A 23,126-nucleotide genomic window follows, 5' to 3' on the forward strand; every position below is an offset into this window, starting at 1 on the left:
TCTGTTTTTTATTAAGTCCTACAAATGGGGCTGCAGCAAGGAACACAACTTTTAAAAAGTCTAAAACGCTTACATTGTCACAAGAAATGCAAAAGTTAAACACCTTTAATTTAAACACTCTGATAAAGAAATACTTTATCTCCGTCATGAATCCAAAATTGCAACCAAATGAATAAAAGCACTATGAAAGAACCAAACTGGAGAAAAGTACGGCCCTTCCTACAAAATATTACAGTATGTTACATTCTTCATAATTATTCATGCAAATAAATAATTCAGTATCACTATTTTTAATATTACAGTTCCACTATAACAGCATATCCCCTCATATTCTTACACCATCCTCAATACAAAACTTCATTTTATAACTTATTTTATATTAAAATAATATATAAAATGATAATGTTGAGTCAAACCCACAGCAAATGGTGATCTATAAAAGAACAGTCCATACAATATATAAGAAGTCAAGTCCGGCAATCAGCACATTGAAATAATAGCTTGTTAGCACTTATGTTAGCATGTGGCTAACTCCCGGACAGGCAGCAGCCCTTTGTTAGTGTCTCCCAGTCCAGGTCTCACCCAGCTGAGCAGAAGGACTGATGCATCACAGATGTTGAAGTGCCCTTGAGCAACACACTGAATCTTTTTCGTGGTGGAGTGCAGACTGACCCAGATACTGTTTGTACGTGTGTGCGATTTCAGGGGCTGACTCAGCATGCTGTAAGTTAGGGTCAAAACGCACAGACACACACAGAAGAGGCGAATTAGACAGTGAAGGACAGACGACACTGACCTTTACACACTTCCTGCCTCTGCGAGTGTGTGTGAGTTCATACTGTATTACTGCTGGGAACCAGGTGGACCTCTGCAAAAGTTTAGCCATTTAGTCCCATTTTTATCTCATAATTATTCTATTAGTGCATTAGTGTATTAGTTTTTATTTTCACTCTCATTTAATGATGAATCAGTTTCTGCACTGTGTTTATATTTATACTTAACGTTTAATTTGTATTTTGATGCCCAGTTATTATTGTAATTAAACCAAACAGCAGCTAAAGATGAGATGCAACAACACAATCCAATATATTGTCAAGGTATTAGATACAAAAACAAATTAATTACAGGTCATACAGTTTGCCATGTCCTTCTCTCAGCATGAGCACATGAACATGCCTCAAAGTATGTATGTTGTGCAAATTCTATGTAGTTGGTCTGTATATGGATGTAGGTTTTCAATAGTCAATGCTGATATTTAGAGAGCAGGGCGACCAATGACGGATATATAATACAATATCAAAACAAAGTCACATGTAATTATATTACTCTGCATACATTATAGTTTAATAAACATGGTTATCTTATCCAGTAACATGTTGTTTTAGATGGAGTCATTATTAATGAATGGAATAGAAAAATACATTGGTTATATTGTAGATTTTAGAATTTTACTGGTGTTTACTGGAGCCACTGGAGAGGTTGCTGACCAGTCCTATAGATTATACCATAATACATTAACAATATCCAGTGACAGTTTTAGATGAGATTTGTTGTCATATAGGACTGGAGAAGCCTGTTGACATTTAGAAAAGACCTGCAAACACGTTTTCTGGTGAGGACAGACTGGCAGGATTCAGTAGAGTTATAGTACAGGGCTTGAAAGTAACTTTTTCGCCAGAATTCACAAGGAGGAGCGCTAACATGGTTCCACAGCAGCCACACTGAAGAGGCTGCCTGCAGATGTGTCATTTTTTGTCCTTAAAATGACAGATTATCAGCTTGATTCACTGGCCAACAAATTAATCAGTGTATCACTATTAGCAGGTAATATTGCTTCGGTAAACAAGGCATTTCTCTTTTTAGTTTTTCTTCATTGTCTCTGGTGAAGCTGTTGACGGTGATGAATATGTTCTTGTTGTATGATATGTTGGTTGTGACTTTCTGCATAAAGTAATAAACTGACTGCTAATTACTAGACACTTGGCTCTTTAATTATGTTTCAAGTCGTTGCTTCCACACCAGAATTTAGCCCCAGTTTTTGATTAGAGGCAATAATACGCCAGTGTTTTTCCATTATAAATTTTTGCCTGAGTAGCTTTTAGGACTAGCTGAAGACTAAATGACGTGTTGTGACGTGACAGGTACAGTTTATTGTAGTTTTTTTCTCTCTGTTTTGTACTCAGCAGCAGCAGCAGCCGGAGCAGTCATGTCTGACCCTGTCAGCTCTCTGTGAGCTTCACTCTCAGAGTTGCTCTTTTAAAAGACCAAGCTTGTGTTTTTGTCTAAATGTCAACATGGCATCAGCTCTGTTCTGGGGAGGCACTGATGCTCTTTGCACACAATCACACGCACAGAAATACACACACACACACACACACACACACAACCACAAGCGGTGAAGAATGGAAGCACACGCATGTACATCCAGGCACCAGAACATACATGACATACACACAAATTATACAAACACACCAGCACACACTTTTTCATGCAAATACACACACATGGAAACAGGGAATCACACACACGCACACACACCGAAATCCTGCCCCCAAAGCATTTCTCAGCCAGAACTGCCAGTTTCATGAGGCAGAACTAATTCACTGTACATTTTTGGAATCCGCCTCTCTTTTCTCTCCTCCTCCTCTCCTCTCTGTTCTTCTCTCCCCTCATCCTCCTCTCGTCTTTCTTTCTAATTCGCTAATATCCTTATCCTCTCCCTCTGCCTGCCTCTTTCACTCTGACATTTTGCCTTCATCTCTGTTCACTCTCTGATTTCTTCTTTTTCCCCTCATTCTCTTCTCCCTACTCTTCCTCTCACTTCTCTGTTCTATCAGCCTCCATTTTACCCATCTCCTCATACAACCTCAAATTTCCTTCACTTTTTCCTCTGATTCAGCCCTGTTTGGTGCATCACTCCATCTGCACTCCTTCTGCCACCCCAATCTCTTCTTTCCCTTCCTGCAAGCATCTGATGGATTGTGAAGTGCAGAACAGCAGCTACTAAAACTGGCATATAACCTCATATTCTACCAGAGGAAAACATAAATAAGTAAAATAGCCATGGAAACTTGTGAACTGGTATTTTCAAAAGAGCAGCTAGATCTTAATTTTCATTCTTGTACTTTAATTGTTCAGTTTTGGAACAAACCGTCCTGTCTCTTCAAACATATATTAACATTTTGTTTTCCATTCTCTCACTCCCTATTTAAAAAAAAAACAAAAAAAAAACAGGGACTGGTGTACTTGTGGCTAAGTGGTCAACTCCATGTACTATCAAATTCCAAGCACCATCTTGGTTCCATGGTGAGAACCCCCGGTTTTAGAAATCAAAGTCAGTTTAAAGGTCTCTTCAGGGAGGACTTTTGCATATGTAAAATAAGTTGTTGTGCTTTAGACTGGTGGTTTGAGGCTACATCAGCAGCTACTAGCATAACAAACCTGAATCTCTGACTAAACAGTTTGCAGCTGGGATGCGTTTCAAGGTTGTATCTCTGATTCTGGTGCATCCGTTTTTTTTTTTTTTCATGTTTGTGTTGAATGTACTGCATGTCTTCATGTCCAAGCAACAGAATAAATCAATTGCCAATGATTCACAAAACCACTTATAAGACTATTGGAGAGTATCAAAGACAGGCAGTGCTGGACTTTTAAGTACATTATGTAAGTCATGAGATGTTAGACACTTTATTATCATTGTAGGACGGTCACAGTTTGGTTATGTTTAGGTTCAAGACGTGCTTGGTTAGGTTAAAGAAAAGATCATGGTTCTGGTTGAAATCATACGTTACATGATGATGAAGCGCCGTTCTGTTCCATTAACGGAACTATATTTCACTCTCTTTATCACAAATTACTTAACCTTTTTTCTGTTGCATTTACTATCCTGCATTGTCATTTTTTATCAATTCTATTCCACCAAAGTCAGGCTTTTAAATAAATTAAATTTCAGTCCATAATTTATTATAATATTGATTCATGTATAGTGTGCCGGAGTAAACAGGAGGAAACCCGAGCCGAGAGAGGTTCTTTGTTCTCTCTCCCTCTCATTTCACCCTCAGCACCCTCTAATTTAGTCCTCACCGATCCTTCTCTCTCTGTTTTCCATGTTTTTCTGTCGCTGCAGCACTCCATCTTCCCTCTTGTCCACCCCCACCTTGACTCATTTTCCATTTCTCCTCAGCCTAACTGTCCCTCCCCTTCCACCTCATTCACTCATCTCACACTGGAACTCCTCTCCTCTCCTCTCCTCTCCTCTCCTCTCCTCTCCTCTCCTCTCCTCTCCTCTCCTCTGCGCGCTCTAAGCTCTCGGCTAAACTTTCCTCAAGATTTGTTCCTTCGACTTCCTTTCTAGCATCTGTCTGATCATGTCTTTTTCTTTGCCCTGTGGGATGAGCTAGCAATCTCCCCTACCCATAATGCTCCTGTCCAAGTGAGGACTGCCTCCTGCACTTCAAAGTACACACTTCAACACTTCAAAGGCTGCAGTCTCTCTCATACTAAAACCAAGGCCAGATGAATTAAATCCTAATAATACCCAACAGCCCCCCACCACAGAGGATGAGGTTCAAATCTGGGTACACACAGCAAGGCGAGAACTTCAACTCTGTAAACTTTTGTATCCCTAAAGAGGCAATTTGTTTTGTAGCTCTATGGATGAAAACGGGGAAAAATAGGACTTGTATCTTTAAAATGTCTAAGAATAGAAGTGCAGCTTTGGAAATGCAGGTGAAGTCACATTTTTAGGCAAGAACACTGTGACCAGGTAGCTAAACTTAGCTTAAGTACAGTTTTCAAATAGCACAGCATTTATTTTTGAGTTGCTAAGCAGCAAAAAGTCACTCTGACAGTGTTAAAGCTTCAACTTCAGCCTATTGAAGTACACAGACTTGGCAAACTTAAAGATCTTATTCGCAATTTTGGAGAAAGATGGTTGAAACTCATCCCCGGGTCATCAAATACTGTGGGAATGAGCACAATAATCATCTTACTGACTTGTGACTGGCTGAGTCTCCAGGCACAGGCTAGATTGTCTGAAGCCTGAAAACAGAGCCAAGAGGAGGAGCAGAGATCTAGTTTTCTCACAGATCACTTATGGCCAAAAGTTATTGTAGAACCTTTACCCAGTCACACCAAAAATAAACTGCCTACCCCAACTTTACTGAATATTTTATGATGTAGCTCCGCACAAAGCATATTTCTGCGAGCAGTCTCTCTGTAACTATAGCTTGTACATGTCTTTTCCTCTTAAAAGCCACATGAAGTTGTTCTGGCTAACAGGTTTGCAAAAACTGGTCACTTAGAGCTTATGTCCACCTATTGACGTCTAATATCCATTCGTCTTTTAGCTCCATAAACTCCTGAGAGAAATATCTGTATCTTTAGCTTTTAAAGGTGCCAGCTTGTGGCTAACTTAATAAATGACTGGAGTTAATAAATGTGCCATAAAACCAAAACAAGGAGCTAAAAGAGGTTAAAAAACTTTGTCTACAAGGATGTTGATACATTTCAGTGACCCCTTTTACATTATACATATTAATTTGATTCATTGCTAATAGAGAAAATAGTGATTAGTAGACTTTAAAGGGGCAGTTCACCCCCAAATAAAAAAATATGTATTTTACCTCTGGCCTGTAGTGCTGTTTATCCATCTAGATTTTTTTGTTATGGGTTGCAGAGTTTTAGAGCAGAGGTAGATAATTTCTCTCAGTCTCTCTCTGACTGCACTGTGTGTGTGTCAATATGCAGTACTGGAGTCTAACAGAGAGGCAGTAATAGGAGTATAAAAAGTATTCAGATCCTGTACTGAAGCAAAAGTAAAAATAAAACACTGTAAAAATACTTCACTACAAGTAAAGGTCCTGCATTCACAAAACCTTACTGAAGTAAAAGTATGGAAATATTCTCAGATAAATATACTTAAAGTAAAAGTCTTCATGTTGCAGTAAAATGTTCCCCGTCAGTGTTATTATGTCTGATGTTTTTGGATGAATATTATTTCTTTAATGTTATGGCTGTTTACTGCTGTAGATGTTTAATGTTGAGCTCATTTGAGCTACTTTAGGCCACTGTGGCTAGTTTAATCTACAGCAATGCATCATGGTCTATAAGGCCATTTAATGTCTGTAGCATCACTGTCCTGTGAGAACCATGTATCTCTAAAAAGTCAGAAAACAGCCTTTTTCAGCTTTGTGGATTAAAAAGTTCAGTATTTGCCTCTGGGATGTAGTGTAGAAACATAATATTGGATAAAATGGAAATAAAGAACAAAATTAGTACAGTACTTGATGTAAATGTACTCAGTTTGCATCTCTAACAGGTGTGAATTTATGTGCATTAATGTGTGTTCTCCAGTGTCTTTTATCCACTAAGTTCTTAAGACATTTCAGCAGAGGTGCAAAAACATTTTGGTGGGTGCTGAAGCAAAAAAAAAAGTTATTTCGCTGCACATGGATGCAAAAACAAACAAAAAACCAAAAACAAACAAAAAAGCCTCTCATCCATTAGTAGATGCACACTTCCTTCTGTGCAGTGATACAGTTGTCAGGTGTAGTTGAGTAGAAAGAAGCAGTTCTTAAACTGTTCACAACAAGTTCTCTATCATTATCTTGAGTGACTGGGTCATGATTTCTGGAAAGAGACATTATTGTTGAGTTTTTCAATTGTATTTTTTTTAGCACCACAAGCCGAATGCCATCTTCCATTATATTTGAAAGAAGGCAGACATCTTTACAATCAATGTCTCCAAAACTTGGCAACTCACACCAAACAATCTAGATGGGTAATAGGACTACAGGTAAGAAAAAATGTGTATTTTTGATTTAGGGGTCTCTTTTAAGTGATGCAGTGCAAACCGTATGCACTGCCCACTGAGTCAATTTGTTTCAAGGAAAAAAAAACATACGTATGATAAAGCAGTTGTAGAAGTTAGTTGACTTGTTTTCCTTCGTGTTCCCTGTTGACCCAGTGTTGAGATAGCTGGGCCCACTGTAGCTCTGCCCTGTGCTGCTGCTGGCTGCCTGCCATCCCATTACTGCAGGAGTCAAAATCCTCTGATCCCTGCAGCCCATACACACACAAACATTACACACACAAATGCATGCACAAAGTCTTGCAGGGACACACACACATACACTGCAGAGTTTGTACTGTTGCTCCCCGTGCTTCACTGGTGTTTGTTTGTGTCCATGCATGTCTGTCTGTGTCCATCAGTCCCAATGAGACAGCGAGTCTGGTAAAATTAGCTCTGATGACAGATTTGTGGGTCAAACCCTAAACAAACCATGACGGGCCTTTGGTCTGTTTCCATCTCTCAACCACAAAAGCTTCCGCCTCTAAGCCGGCTTGTCACAGTCAGGTCGCTGGTTCAAATCTCTGGTCTGTCTGGGTGAATCCAGGCAGGAAGAGTCTCCTTCAAAAGCCAGTGTCAGAACAGTGTGAAGCTCTGGACGTAGCCTCTGTCCACTGCAGACGAGATGCTCAAAGGCCAAAAGAAAAAGATGAACATCAGTGAATACATGAAGTTGGTTAGTAGATCGCGTCAACGTTAAAGCTAGCTCAGTTAGCTTTTGAGATGTTGGAAAACTCTTTCATTAAAGGTACTTACTGTATGTTTGCTGTTTCTCTGCTTCATGTTTTTCTGTTCATCCAGGCCAAGCTAGTCTTAAAACAGTCTTTCTTCTGAAAGTGATACTGAGCCTTTCATCTTCTTAGCTGCAACAGTTAGTCAATGAATCGATTAGTCGATCAAAATAAAAGTAATTACCAGTAATTTTAATAATTGATTAATTGTTTTTTGTTCAACCAAAATTGTGTTGAGCAATTTTCTCATTTTTTGGGCATTTTATAGACTGAATGATTGATAGATTAATCCAAAAATAATTAGCAGCAATGTTCAAATTTTCTGAGTGTGAATATTTTGTGGTTTCTTTACTCCTCTCTGACAGTAAACAGAATATGACAAGATGTTTGAGGATGTAACAGTGGGCTTTGGGAAACGCTGACCAGCATTTTTCACAATTTTCTGACATTTTAGGACAGAATGACTCATCAATTAATCAAGAAAATGATCAACAGATCAAGTGATTATGAAAATAATTCTTATTTGCCTAAAGTTATTTAAGGCATATAATGGTACTTGAAATCCTCACAAATGAAACAAAACAGATGCAGACTATAAACGCCCCGTTGAAGGGTTAATCCGAAATCAGATTATAATGCTCACAGTCATGGTTGTCGCTAATGTCAGAATTCATCATCGTGGCAGTTATAAATCCACAACATATGCTAATGAGGTCCTCCTACACGTAGTACGAGCAGAGGAAAGAGGTGGGCAGATCAGCCTCATCTGAGTTTTACATCTCCTCTGTGAAGAATGGCTGGTCGGCCGGCCGGAGACAGAAAATAGGTAGGAAGTGAGAGAGGTGACAGTGTAATGTGGGCAATAAAACATAATGTGTAAACATTAACACAAACACACACACACATTCATATGCACACATGCACAGGCCTGTGCCCACGCCTCTGCCTCTCACAACAAGGTTACATAATTAAAGAGGCTCCATTGTGACGATCAAATGAGAAGAGGAGATTTTTGAAATATCTGTGAAATGGAAACCAAACCTGTTTGGGTTATATAAGCAGGAAAACCAAGCACATTCTCCTCTTTTTCTGCTTTTTGTGCCAGTCCTCTCTCCTCATCTCCTCTTTACTCCTTTTTCCTTCTCCTCTTGTAATTTATTCCCTCCTCTTTCTGCCACTTGTTTCTCTCTTATACCTCTCCACCTTTAATTTATCTCTTGCTTATTCTCTCCTTCGCTGGTTTTCCTCTCCCATAATTCACCCCCCACCCCCTGCATCACTTCACCACCTCTTTACTTCCTCCCTTTCTCTAATTTATTTCTCTATTTCCCTCCTCTCCTCCTCCAGCTTCATTTCTCCTCTTTATCCCCACCTTCATTTCCTCGCCTGCTCTTGTTGCCCTCCTCTAAATTCTACTCCTCCTTTTACTTACAGTTTCTTTCCTGCTTTTTACTGCCTCTTCTCCTTTTTTTTATTTCCTTCTCCTCTTATTCTCTCTGTTGCTGCTTCTCTTCCTTCAGTGCAAAGGGGTGATAGATGTAATCCTCCACCTTTAATCCAGCCGTTGTCTGTGTGCTTCTGAACACAATTGGTGTCTTTTCTCTCCACACATCACTGCTTTCTTATAGTAAGATCTTTGCTGTGTGTCTTCTCATAGGACGTGTGCAATGTGTGTCTGCATTGTGTGGTTTGTGTTTTATACATGTGTGCATGTGTGTCTATGTGTGTCTATGTGTGTGTATATACAGTATGTTTGCTGTATATGTTTGTGTGTACAGGCTAAGATTTCATCCAGTAAATGTAGTTAAAATTGCTCCCTCTTCAAATCGAATCAAATCAAATCAAATCAAATCAAATCAAATCAATTGTTGGCCTCTATAAAAGTCAAGAGACCTATCTCAAAATGTTATCAAAAGTGAAAAATAATTTGTGTATCCACCCCGTGATTTGTCTCACCCCAAAATTGTCACCCTTCAATATAGAGTTTTTCCATAATCCTGCTGAAACAGAGGAACAGACAAACAAATGGCACCCAAAGAATATCACTCCTTGGTAAAGGTAATAAAAAAAAGAAAAAGAAAATGATTTTGTGGAGGGGATTTTTTCTTTTTTAGATCAGTCTCAGTAATTTTTTTTATCATGCTTTGTTTCTCTTTTCCCATTTCAGTTTGATAAGAGAAAATTAGAAAATATGATTAAAGATATCTGTAATAAAATAATGATCAGTAACTAACTTTTGTTGTTACTTTATAAACTGTGGTTTAGTCTAGTGGTGCCCAGGCGTCAGGCCCCCACTAAGGGGTCACAAGATAAATCTGAGGAGCTATGACATGATGGGGGAGGAAAGAAGAAAAACTGAAGTTCTGCTTCACAAAATTTTCTTGAATTTTTTCCTTTTTTGGATTAAATGCTGGAGACATCTTTGGGCCTTCAAATTGATACAGTATAATGACAATCTCAGATGTTTAGAGGTGAGATTTTCTACGGTGGAACTTCTAATAACTCATAGTTGACACTTGCGTAAATGTGCTTAGTTCCCTTTTCTTACTTCCAACTTATGTGTCGTATTTCAAAGACACAACACATTAATGGTGGCAGCAGACGGGGAGGGAAGGAGGACAGGAGGATGAGTTGGAGAAAAATAGCAAAAGGGAACAGAAAGAGAAAACAGTCAAAGAATTCAAAATGTATCCCAGTGGACAGAAGTAGACAGAAGAAACCAGACTGTAAAGAGGAGACGGAGCTCAAAAGGCAGGAATTAAGATGGAGACGGAGTACCAGAGTAAGTAGTTCTGAAAATAGCAGGAGGAAAAAGAGTTTATGTGGGAGGGCTCCATATGAAATCTGCTCTTTGTTGTCATCTATAAGGAAGTCTCCTCACGTACGATGACAGGACTGATGCAACCTGCACACTGAGCGGTGAAACCTGCCCCAAAACTCACTCAGACTCGTTTACAGTCGGTGTAAAAAATAATTAGCAAGTCAGGAAACCAGGACACTCACAAATAATGTGTTCAAAGAAAGTTCTATATTGATTGGTGGGAATAATACTTTCTAAAAGCATTTTTATGTGTGTGCTCTGCCGTACTTTGGTGGTGTGCCATGTTTTCAGAGGAAGTACACAGGTCAGCAGATACTGTAGCTGCGTTCCAAGTGAATTGATAGGCCCGGTCAGACATCAACCATAATCTGTCTCTGCCCTGATTGACCGATCATAGTTTTTGACCCTGGGTTGACAGATAATGCTGCAGGAAAGTTTCATATTAAGTTGATTTACTGTGGGGTTGTTGTGGTGGTGACGATGATGAAGGTGATGCATGGCTTTGTGTCATTCGCTGTAGTAGTTTATGTAGCCATGGCTTGTTAACAGTGAACATATAAATTAATTCCCAAATTGTGATGATATGTGAAATATTCAGTTAACATTAAAGGATTTTCATGTTGCTTTGCCACATTAGTTTTGAGATATTAAAGAGAGGCCTATTATTTATTTATTTATAGAGGTTTTTATATTATTCTATAGCTTCTGTTCTGTAACACTTCAGTGTCTCGTCCTACCAGAAACTTTTTACACAGATGTTGATTTGTCTTTTTTACTATGTCCACTGCTGCTTAACAGTGGAACAATGGTCCCGCACTCTGTTTGTACATTTTATACAGAATGGCAAGGCTGAATAACCGTGCAACATTCCTTCCTTGAATAGGCTGTATAAAATTATATGATTAACCTATGGCACAAACTTTCCCCAATGTTTACCAAAGCGTTGTTGTAGTCTAAACCTGAATCCCCAATAGTTCTGCAATCCACACCAACCACCTTCCTGTGGCACAAGAACATTGCCAGTGAACAGAATCTAGGCAGCAATTATTTTCCATTCAAAACGTATTTGACAAAAACATTTTCAGTACAAACCATCATCATCATCATTTTTTTTGTCCATGTCTCCTCTCCTCTCCTCTCCTCTCCTCTCCTCTCCTCTCCTCTCTCACTTGAAGTCAGTTACATCAGACTCAGCAGGGAGCCACATTACTAGAGGCTGAGCTGAATGACTGTGTGCAGACACACTTGTGTATGTGTGGTGTCACTCACTCTCTTCATTTCTCCTCTTCTCCACCCACTGGGCTTCTTTTTTCCCCCTCCTCCTCCTCTTCCTCCTCTTCCTCCTCCTCTTCCTCCTTCTGCTTGTCATCTCTCTCTCCTTCTGGTTAGCCTTCAGCTACACAGGCCTCCTCCATCTTGCATTGATGTGAACCGTGTGACTGTGTGTGTGTGTGTGTGTCTGTGTGTAAGTGTGTGTGTAACTATGAGTGTGCGTGTAGTGCAGTAGAGTGCAGCCTAAAGCCGCAGCCAGCTAGTGCTAGGGAAGTGTGCGCTCGGGCAGAACAATGGCATTCTGGGTAAAAATAGCCCTGGCTCTGTTGGAGGGAGAGAAAAGGAGACGGAGAGTGACAGGAGGAGAGAGGAGAGGGAGAGAAAGAGCTGAGAGGAAGGGGAAAGATAGAAGTTTAGTGATCATGTAGTGAAGAGAGAAAACTGCAGGTGCAAATGTGTGAAAAGTAAAAGTCAAAGATAAAAGACAAGTATGACTCAGACTGGAAGTGAACTAAACTGAGAGAAGTAGAGAAGCTCTGGTACAAGAGAAGTACACTACTGAGTATTTTAAATGGAGGGAGGGAGTTTACACCATAATACCGTGGTTTTAAGTCTAATGATGTTTGGAATATGATACTTACATTGACTAGGACTGCGCGATACGACTGAACACAATATATTAAAATGAACTTTTTATTACTTTATATTATGATATGTACGTTTATGAAAAATCAATAGTCAGATTGACATTCATAAACCGTTTTCACAGCAGCCATTTTGATATGAAATAGTGTGGCAAACACAGGTGTGATACTAATTCAGGTTCTGTTCCTTTCATGTCAGGCAGAGTAAGTTTCCTAAATCCTGCCTCTTTTCCTCTGTTCTCAAATAACAGCTGTGAAGACTTGGCATTTCGATGAGCTTTCTCCTTTTCCCGTAAAAGCTACATATAGGGTAGCCAATGTTAGCATAATGCTAGCTAACGAGCTAGCTAATGTCAGCACAACACTAGCTGGCTAGTTAGCTAGCGTTTTGCTAACATTAGCTAGCTTAAGATGTGAATATGTGTTGTTTTTACATGTCCCCCAGCAACATATTTTAACCGTCTTCAAAATGTAGTTCTCTTTTCAACATAGACGAGCTTACAACACAGCATATCTAAGTGCAGAAAACAGAAAAGGAGAAACCTGATCAAGGTACCATGTTTGCTGAACTGTCATTAGAGGACAGAATGAAAAGATGTGGGACTTATGAAAGGGTCAGTTGTGCATGTTGGCTCTTCTGCAATAATTGGAATGGGAAGTTAATTAGTATTGTAGGTAATGGGAATTGGGAAGATTGTATTGATACCAATATCATAATTAATTCTGCTGATTGGCCCAATTCTTTATTGATCCCCTCACTGATTCCTGATAAGTTTTCTGTGTGGAAGAAATCAGGCTACACAGGTTTTCAGTGACAGTGCGACTGTTAATGGGTGATTTCAAGCTGGCTGTAGCCTGAGAGCTAGCTATAGCAAAAGTCCGTCTGTCATCCTTTAAAATGGATGAAATTAGAGATTATTTGTTCGATGCTCGTCTTCCTTCAGGCTTTTTATCTGGCACTGTTATTATACCATATACCACATTAACCCACGGTAACAGATGTGCTGCTCTGTTGGGAAGCAGTGGCAGTTATTCACGGAGTGTCAGATACATGGCATTCCTGAAATTTAAGCCCTTGCTGTGTAGATGGATGTTTCAGCCTCTTGCTGGTGTTGCCAGCCTTAAGCCTACTTGACATTATCCTTCCACAGACATTAGAACTTGCACTGTTGTCATATTTCCTTGTGAAATAAAGCCGCGCTTTGGAGGATTTCTTTCCTGTCCGCCATGACTCCTCCTTGTTGCAAGTTTTCAGCAGTGTAGACATATGAGGTTGATACCATTGTTTTGCATTGAAAAATAGCATGCTGGTATCGATAAAAGAACTGATAAGCTTGTGATCATACCAATCTGATGGACTAAATTTGGAAGCGGGTTCTGAGGTTCTTGATTCCTACATCCCATCCCATTCTTATAATTATAGCTGCCGTGGAAAAGGTCTGTTGTTGTTATGCATCACATAAAACCGTTCATTTAACATGTAAACTGCATTAACTGTTGTTTCAGATGAGGCAGCGGCATGTTCCACAGTCCATTTCTTTGGCCCAGAACGTTTTAGACGTACATTCAGGGTTCTCAGGGAATGACTGAAATCGATTTCAGTCTGCCTTTTCATATAGCGCCATCATCATGGTAAAGTTTAATGTATACAGTGAAATATCTTGTCTCCATATTCTTGTACAGACATTCATGATGATAAATTCTCCTGACTTTCCTCTAGTCCCTCCAGAGAGCATTCGTGGTTTTGTGTGAAATATCTTAGCAACAAATTTGGTGCAGACATTCATGTTTCCTTTAAAATTTTGCAAATATGCACATTTTCCCTGACAGTTGGAAATCCAGGTTTCTGATCGTCTGTGTCAGTGTAGACACCTGTGCTACTGCCTGTCATATCTGTCCCTGTAACTGACTTCTCTCGGCTGAGAATGAACGATTGATGCCGGCATCAGTAGTGTGAGACTGTCACTCTCACTTCTTTCACTTTCATTTCAATGTTTAGATCATCATTACATCATATTTTTTGTTTTCCTGTTTAAATACGTGATTCAAGATGAGGAAGCTCCTTGCACTGGAGTAACCTAGGTCTCCCCAAAGCTGGATAAGCTTAAGCTGGTTTCTGAAAGTAGTAGTAGCATGTGAAGAGAAAAAAGAGAGACAGAGAGGTAAAACAAGGCGATGCCAAACATTCCCCACAGATGATGCATCTTCCCTCAGGGCCGTGACGAGTATGTCTCCATCGATGAGTAACTGTAGGCCTCTCTTTAGCTAACGGAGGAAATGGTGGTTGAACACAGTGGCCAGTTATGTACACAGTTATGTGTACGTCCATCGCTTTTTCCTATTATGAAATTTGAAAAAAGATGGAGAAGTTAGAGAGAATGAACAGAAAACAAGCAAGAAGGAAAACAAAACGAAAAGAAATGTTAAATGAGAGTGGAAGTTACTGAAGAAACTAGAAGAGAGCTGGAGAGTAAAGTAGAAATACAAAACAGTACAATGCAGCGCTCAACAGAAAAGGACATTTAGAAAGAGAAGAGAAGAGGACAGTCTGAATACAGAATTAGAGCTGATGGAGCATTTTAGTGAATGTTATTGACAGGAGGAGAAAAGGCCAGATTGTTTGTGCTATGTAGGTTAAGTGGTGCAGCGGTGGTGTACTCTGTTAGACAATGCACACACGCACACACACACACACACACACACACACACACACACACACACACACACACACACACACACACACACACACACACACGTGATGTGATGTGTAGGACTGAATGTACTTGCTCTGGCACAAGAAGGGAATGAGTTCACTTTAGAGTCTAAAAATGATTCAACAGTCTCTGAAGCTACTGTACAGTGTGCTGCTTCAGGGGATGTACACACACACACACACACACACACACACACACACACACACACACACACAATATTTAAAGGAGTACTTGTGACTTCTCTTACTTCAATGTGTGAAATAAAGAGGCTTCATTGTAATGTGTAAGTTAAGTGGTTGAGTGATGAACTCTGCACTGTACTCACACACACAATGTTCTCATACAATCAAAAGTGTGCTGCTTCTTTGGAGGCAGCTGCACACATTGACACGCACACTCCTACACACCCAGGGTCAGCGTCTCGTATTACATTCTGCACTATAGAAGATTTCTAATAATCTTTTATGACCACAGGCCAAATACGCTGACAAAATGTATATTGTATGTGTGCGTATTTAGACTGAGCTATAAGAATTAGACATATAAGAAGACAGTTGACTGAAACAGGTAGAGGTCGATAGACCTTTTACCCAGCAGTCATTTTGACATGAAATAGTAGAGTAAACACAGATGTTGTTATGTTGGCTCACTAGAAAGCCTCTGCTACACTACTTCCCCTACTATTTTATATAAAAGTGGCTGCCATGCCAAATGTGTATTCATTGATTAATCCATCGACAGACAATTAATCATTTTGACAACTGAAAAAAGAGAAGAAAGCTTTTGCCTGTTTTTGTTGATCATGGAGGTCCCTGTGGACAAAAGCAGTTGTGTTTCCACAGTAATAACTACAAAATATATAAGCAAAAATAAAATATCTAGAGTAAATCATTTTAACATACTTACTGTAACTTTGCCTGGGAAAAATGTAAACACAGGCTTGTTTCATCTGATTTCAGTGAGACTCCAACCCCGATGGCAGGTATTAAGAACACCTGTACAGAAATATTCAGTCTTCTCGCTGATCATCTTATTATCTTATGTAGGTCATACAGAAGCATCAGTATTTAACTGAGACTGTTTCATAACCAGTTACAAACTCCTTGTAGTGGCTTTAAAGAGAGAATCACACAATAGTCCTGCTTGTTAACATAAAGCATTAAACATCCACGAGGTGGGAAGCTTTTTGTTTTATGTCAGTATCTCAAAATTATTGTGGAAATAAAACACCACCATTATTGATTCTCAGCACGTGTGTACTTGTATCCATCTTTGCTCAAAATTTCCTCCACTTCCCTCTCTTTTAATGGCAGCTTTAACTCTGAATGATGATACCAGAACAAACTGAACAACCAAGAAAACATCATATGTAATAGATCATAAGCTGCACAGCTACCACCACTAAGTTGTATTTAAGTTGCTTTACCCTTGTATTGTTTTTCTGTTTACTGTATTGGTTTTATTTTTAACAGTTGGATATGTGTCAAAGACTTTCAGAACAAACAGGCAGCAACACTCTCCAACACACATTATTTCCCTAAAGTGCTGGTGATTTAAAAAAAAGGCAAGGACAGAACATCTATTGGCCGTTTTAAAACATTTGGACATGTTCAAATGAGGCCTTAATATAGTGTGATACAGAGCAAAGCACAGATGTTCCTAAACAACAAATTTCTTGGTGTCTTTTTCATGTTTTTTGTAGGTCTTACTACTGTCTGTAAGTAAGAAGCAGTACAGTGTCCCCTACTTGACCCAAAACAGCATTAGTCACTTTAGATGGAGTCTTTTGCATGACAACTGATCACAGATAAAGTCTCAAAGGGAGATGGAGAAGGAGACGGATAAAGGGGGCTCAACAGGGTGGAGAGATAGAAAAGATAGAATTAAGAAGGAGGTTTGATGAGTTTTGTGCACAGAGAAAACGAGAGGATTTGATGAGTGGGTGGAAAAGAAGAGAGATGGGAAATAAGTGTCGAGTGGGGGGGGTTGCATCTGTCAGTTATGTCAGAGTAAACAGAAGGCAAATACTGGAGAGATACTGTAGAGAAAAATGAAATATTTAATATCAGAAAATAAGAGTTTTCTAGCTTTTAAATAAACTAATACCTTTCTTTTTTGGTCACTAAATTGCTGAACTCATTCCTGTGGCTTGGCTGTTTGCACTTTCCAGATATCACCTGTCAGTCAAACACTGTGGGAGGGGCATTTTCTTAGTTCATTTGTTGACTTCAGTAGTTAGTAGCACTTAGTGTTTTCAGCCATGAATGCAATGCTCATTCGTGTTACGACCAAGGTGACACCACATTTATCATCTGCAAATGGAAAAAAGTTTGAATAGAGGCAAAAGATAGATTATGCACAATATGTATATGCGTGTGTATTTGCAGTCTAATTTTTTTGTCAGTCAGCCTCACAGTGTGCAAAGTGAGAGGAGCTGATGTGATGAAAATAGGGTGTAGCTGTCAGTGTGACTGCCTTTCAGAAAGTACGTCAGCTTAGCTTAGCCTGCTGCAGCTCTGACAGTTCTGTCTGGAAATGAGATTTCTAGAGCGTATGCAGTACTTGGTGTGTGTGTGTGTGAGTGAGTGTGTGTGTGTGTGCTGTCTCTGCAGTCTGCTGTTTAAGTGGAATCGACATATTTAATGTTAAGGATATTAATCCGCTTGTTAAAGTGTCAATTTTATTTAACCTAAGAAGCTGAATCTGAAGGCATCATTTTAGTGTGTGAGGGAGCAGTCGTGGACGGAGGGTGTCAAATGGCATTAAAGGGATAATTTGGATGATTTGATGTGGGGCTGTATGAGATATATATCAATAGTCAGAGTATTACCAACAGTAGATGGCAGTTGACACGCCCCCAATTTTGGAGAAGCAGAGAGGAGTACAAGCATCGAAGCTAAGCAGTAAACTGCTTTGGATGGGGTCAGCAACATAACTGTTTTTGAAACCTAAAAAAAATCTATATGAATTTATTTATTATTAAAAACAGCCAAATATCACTCTCTCCCCAACAACCAAATTCCATAAGCAAAAGCAGTAATTTCAATGTGCAGAACATGGAAGTAGCTGGTCCACTGCTGCCTTGGTTTGTTAGTATGTTTGTGATATTGAGTGACTTTGGTGAATCTGAACTGTCCTTTTAAAAAGACTCAAGTCACACAATAACACAAACTAACTAACAGATCGAGGCTGCGATAGACTGGCAACTCCATGTTCTGCAGGCTAAAATGACTAATTTTACCCATGAAGTTTGGTTGGTTTGGAAAGAGCGATAATTGGCTTGTGTAACAGTGGTGGAGAAAATATTCTAAATATAGTGTACACTTAAACTGATATTGATTTGTTTAGGTGAACCTTTTTAAAGTGGCTAAAATCGATTTTGTTGCTGACCCCATCCACAGCAGTACATTACATAGCTTCCATGCTGGTACTCTCTGCTTCTCCAGACTGGGGGCATGCTGACCATCATCCACTGTAGCTAATACACTTACCTCAGATAAGCACCGTATAAAACCCCACTTCAAATAATATCATCTATTCCTTTAAGACACACACACACACACGCACACCTAACTGGGAACCTCCCAGTGTTGCAGTCTTTACTGTTTGCTTTTGAGCAGTAAAGACATTCCTGTTGACTTTTTGGCTGTCTTGGTATTCAAGTGAGCAACATTTCATTATCACTTTAGAAGTTCTTTAAATTTTATATTTATGATACACACCCTGGTGTTTTGATTGTGCCCAGTAGTGCTGTTCCTCCCAGGTTGGTGTTGATGCTTCTGAAACAGTCTCTTAAAAGCATTAACATTAAGCTAGAGGACAGATTTTAGAATTTGGGACGCTATAATAAAATCAGGGAGTGTGTCTTCAAATGTGTTTTATTGACCATATTATAGCAATAATGTAAATAAATTTGTACTCTGTGTTTCAGAAAAAGGAGTGGTTATGTCTCAACTGCCAGACCCAGCGGCTGATGTCCGGAGGTGGTCTTGATGAGCCTCCTCTTCCTGTTCCTCATCCGTCTCCCAAGCACCAGCCAATGGGCTCGCCCCGTCACCAGGCGCCAACCAGTCAGCAAAGCCCTGTCCACAAACCCGCCAGTCAGCAGGGTCCTAAGCTGGTCCAGTCCCAGACACAGAAACCACAGGCAGGAACTGGTGGTAGTGGACCGTTTGCACCCACTGCTGCCAAACAACCGACCAACACCAAGCCAGTTACGGCACCAGTACCAACCACTGAGACCCAGAAACAACCAAAACCCACAGAGGAGAAGACCAAGACTGAGCCTGAGATTCAAACTGCCAAAGACACCAAACCCTCCCAGAAGAAAGGAGAGCAGATCACACCCATCAAGGATATTAAGAAGTCCAGGCACTATGATGTAAGTAGGACTTCTTTTTTGTAACATTGCTTTAGTTCAGTGTACTGCTCTGTATGTTAAGCTATGGGAAAGGACTAAAACTGAACCAAATTTATAATGCACTAACAGAGATGCAATAAAAAAGAAAATATGAAAAAATTAGGCTGATTTCAGTGAACATCTTGTTGAAACCACAGAGTAACATACAGGCTTTGTACCCAAATGGCTATTGTTGTGTGACCTTTTTAGAGTTTTTATGTAGGTTAAGTTTTGTGAGTATGCATGGCAGCTTCAGCGTGGCCCTGCGTCTCATTCATACAGTTTTTCCATCAAGCTTAATGAGCTTAATGTAAACTCGAGCTCTTGTTCATGTGGAACAAGATTTTGCCCATGTGGACCTCCAAACACCACACACACCTTACAAAGTGAAGCAAGCAAACGTTGATCTGATGTTTGATCAGGTCATGATGTAGGCAGCTGGTCAAAGGCAGAATCTAATGTGATGGCTTCCTTTACACTGTAAAAAGACAAAATCCCATTTCCCTTTCTAACTAGAATCTCTTCCACTAGCTTCTCAAGTACAACAAACTTTCTCATAGATGACTTCTGTAAACATTATTCTTAGTTGAATAAGAATATTCTAGTACACAGGACTGTCACATTTGGACATTTTATAAATTAAGAATAGATATGTATTTTTTTTTGTTAACATTCATAATGCCGTTGGGACTGTCAAAGCCTCATGGGAGTAGTAGTATAATGAAAATAAAATAATAGCTGTTTTGTCTGTGCTAAAATTACAAGGTGTTCGAATTTTACCATCTAGTACAGAAACTGTGAAATGGAGGAATGTTTTAGCTTTTTACAAACACTGACAGAGCTCCTGAAGCTAGTTAGACAGAGGCTAGGTTAGCATTATAACTTAACTGGCATCTTATTTCACTTCATGCTTTTCACAGTGATCAGAGAAATATATTGATTTATGTTGATTCATCCATGCTTGTTGCCACATTTCTGTTGCTATTTTTCATGAATGTAGCTATCTAGCTATGCTATAATGACTAATAAATTTTATTTACATAGCACTTTTCAAAACAAAGTTACAAAATGATTTACATGGTTCAACCAGGATTAAAATATTTCAGAGACAAATAAAACCAGACTGGTAAAATAATACAAAAATATATTGGAATAAAATACCTAGCAATAATATAACTCTAATAACAAAACACATGGCCTGTTGGGAAGAAAACAGTGTACTAATATTAATAAAAAGCTTTGTGGTTAAATATTTTACCTATTTACTTATTCAGTGACTGCAAAGTCCTTTAGCCAAACAGTTGCCTACTGATCTGCTGTATGGAAGGTTACTACTACATGCTACATCCACTACATCCACACAGACACAAAAATGTCTGTGTGAATTGGTAGATGGGGGAATCTTTTACCTTTTAGAGCATCGTTTGAATAAGTAGTAACTCATCGGATATGTGGGAGAGTTATGTTAGATAGTGTTAGATTAGTGTTTAGCAAATAGACTTGGATATGATTTGCGTGGTTGTGTTAAGCTGAATATCCATGTGGTGTGTGTTGGATGACCTGGGCCAAGACAGGGGCACAGTGTTCTGCTACAGAGTGTTCAAGGGCCAGTAGTGACATAAGCAGTATGGGGGCTGCTGCCTCCAATTTTGAGCCTGTGAACTTACACAACAGGTTGTTTCTGGACTTTGCCAGGGTCCCTTTCAGATGTTCTTTAAAGGACAGGGTCTTGTCAAGGGTCTGTCCCTGATAGGTTAAGTTGAGGGAATGCTTCAACTTAAGTCCGCTCAATTGGATGTTTCATTCTTTGACAGGTTTTGCATTTTGGAGGTCGCATACACTGGATACACTGTTTTACTGGGCTTGGTTCTAGGCACCATGTTTTGTAGTATTTTGTCCAGTTTAGACAGGTCTTCAGTGAAAACCTGCTCTGGTGAATCACAATCTGGTTCCTGGGTTGCCATGCAGATGCCATTAGCAGGGATGGTCATTTGTATTGAGGTTGAACAGGGTTGGGAAGATCCTTGTGGAAGTCTGTTTGTCTGTGTTCTCCATGTACATTTATTCTGTCCAAGCTGAACTCTTAACCAACAGTTGGTTAGCAAAGTTTTGTTTGTTGCTGTTGCCCAGGCAGGGAACGCTTTTGTAAGTTTCAGTGGGATGCCTCTGCCAGACAGTGTCTATGGTGGCTGTGAGGTCACTGTTCCTGTCTTCAGCTTGCCCTCAACCCATTCTCAATGTAGGTGGTTAGGGCCAGTACTTGTTCTCTTGTGCTACAGTCCTTGTAGAAACCGGCCTGATTTGCACAGAAGATCTTCTCTGCTCCTGGAGATATACATTGTTGTAAAGGGCAGTAGCTTGCTGGTAGTTTTTACCAGGTTTTGGTATGGCGATGACTTTTGCTGGTCACCCTTTCTTTGGGTCTGAATTTGTGTGTATAATGCGAGTTTAGAATTTGTTCAGCCAGGTTAGAGCTCACCCAGCCCATATGTTTAATGTATTCTAGAGAGATGATGTCATATCCTGCTGAGGCTCAAAAGCCTCTGGTTTGCTTTCCTCTCTGAGTTGTTTGCAGTTTATCTTAAGCTCTGTCATAACTGCTCTTCTGATGAGTTTGTCTTTGGCTGCTTTTGCAATAGTTAGTTGTTGGGTCAACACTTGATTGAGTCTGCTTTGAGTAGGGAGTTTCTGTGCAACTCCAAGGCGACAGATGAGGCTCCAGAATTTCTTGCTAGAGTGGGTGATATTCAGTTCCACTGTGGTTTCCTCCCATCTTTGGAGCCGAGTTGTGGCTAGCGAGTCAGTGACGTGGTCTGCTATGTCAAGGTCCTCTGATGTTTCATAGGCTTGTAAGAGGACAACACTGTCCATCCAGCCATAGAATATAGAAAGATTGGTAGCCTTGTTGGATTGCTGTAGGGGCAGCCTTGTAGATGGTGCTAGAGAAGCATTTATAAGCTCCATCTATAGTGATGTCTTGGAAGGGGATGGTGACAATACTCCAGTCCAAGGCTTCTCCTTGGGCTGTAAATGATTGGGAGATCTAGACCAAACACAGCAATGTAATTCCCGGATGCCCATTCTGACAGGGCCTCGCAATCACTGTCTGCTACTGGGTATCCCCAGTCAGGGTGGTGGCTGTTGTGGTCTTTCATCCATTGCTGCTGTCTGTTACATGAATACATCACAACTAAAGACATTTACTTATGTTTGCGGGATGTTTATTTTTGAAGATAATGTCCTCATTCTGGTCAACTGTTTCCCAACCAGTGGAAACAGCCATTACTGAGCGCAAAACCAAACCTGTTTTAATCACTGAAATTGGAGATGTGGTCGCCACTCAGAGGTCTGGACCTGTGCCAACTCTAAGGAGAAGGGGCGGGACTTCAGGACTCTGAAAACGCAGAGTCAACACTTTCAAACTAGAGGTAGCACTAGACTAAAACCTTTGATGACTTCAGTATTACAGTCAACTTGTGCATTGCTGACATTAGCAGACTCAAACCTAGGATTTAGTAAAGAGATACATGTGATACATGGACCATGTTACCTGGCAAGCTTGTATTGTCTGATACTGACCGAGTCTGATACTTTTTTTTAATCAGTACATCGCAACAGATCCTGTCATCGACCAGCTGTCTGTTGCCACATTAAATTTCTTGTGTCTCCATCGAGGTTTTGAATGTTGTGTTCAG

The 23,126-nt window shown here is 39.9% G+C and overlaps 1 protein-coding gene across 4 annotated transcripts in view; it reads left to right on the forward strand.

Moving 5' to 3' along the window:
* bsna (bassoon presynaptic cytomatrix protein a) overlaps positions 1-23,126 on the forward strand; it is a 197,605-nt gene that overhangs the window by 127,636 nt on the left and 46,843 nt on the right. For all 4 annotated transcript variants that reach the window (XM_084721612.1, XM_084721613.1, XM_084721614.1 and 1 more), the window contains exon 4: positions 18,964-19,413. In XM_084721612.1, the coding sequence (XP_084577738.1) occupies positions 18,964-19,413 (450 nt within the window). The remainder of the gene's footprint in view (positions 1-18,963; positions 19,414-23,126) is intronic.

This window comes from Lutjanus erythropterus, chromosome 6 (assembly GCF_056507025.1).
Source record: "Lutjanus erythropterus isolate fLutEry1 chromosome 6, fLutEry1.hap2, whole genome shotgun sequence".
Classification (NCBI taxonomy): domain Eukaryota; kingdom Metazoa; phylum Chordata; class Actinopteri; order Lutjaniformes; family Lutjanidae; genus Lutjanus; species Lutjanus erythropterus.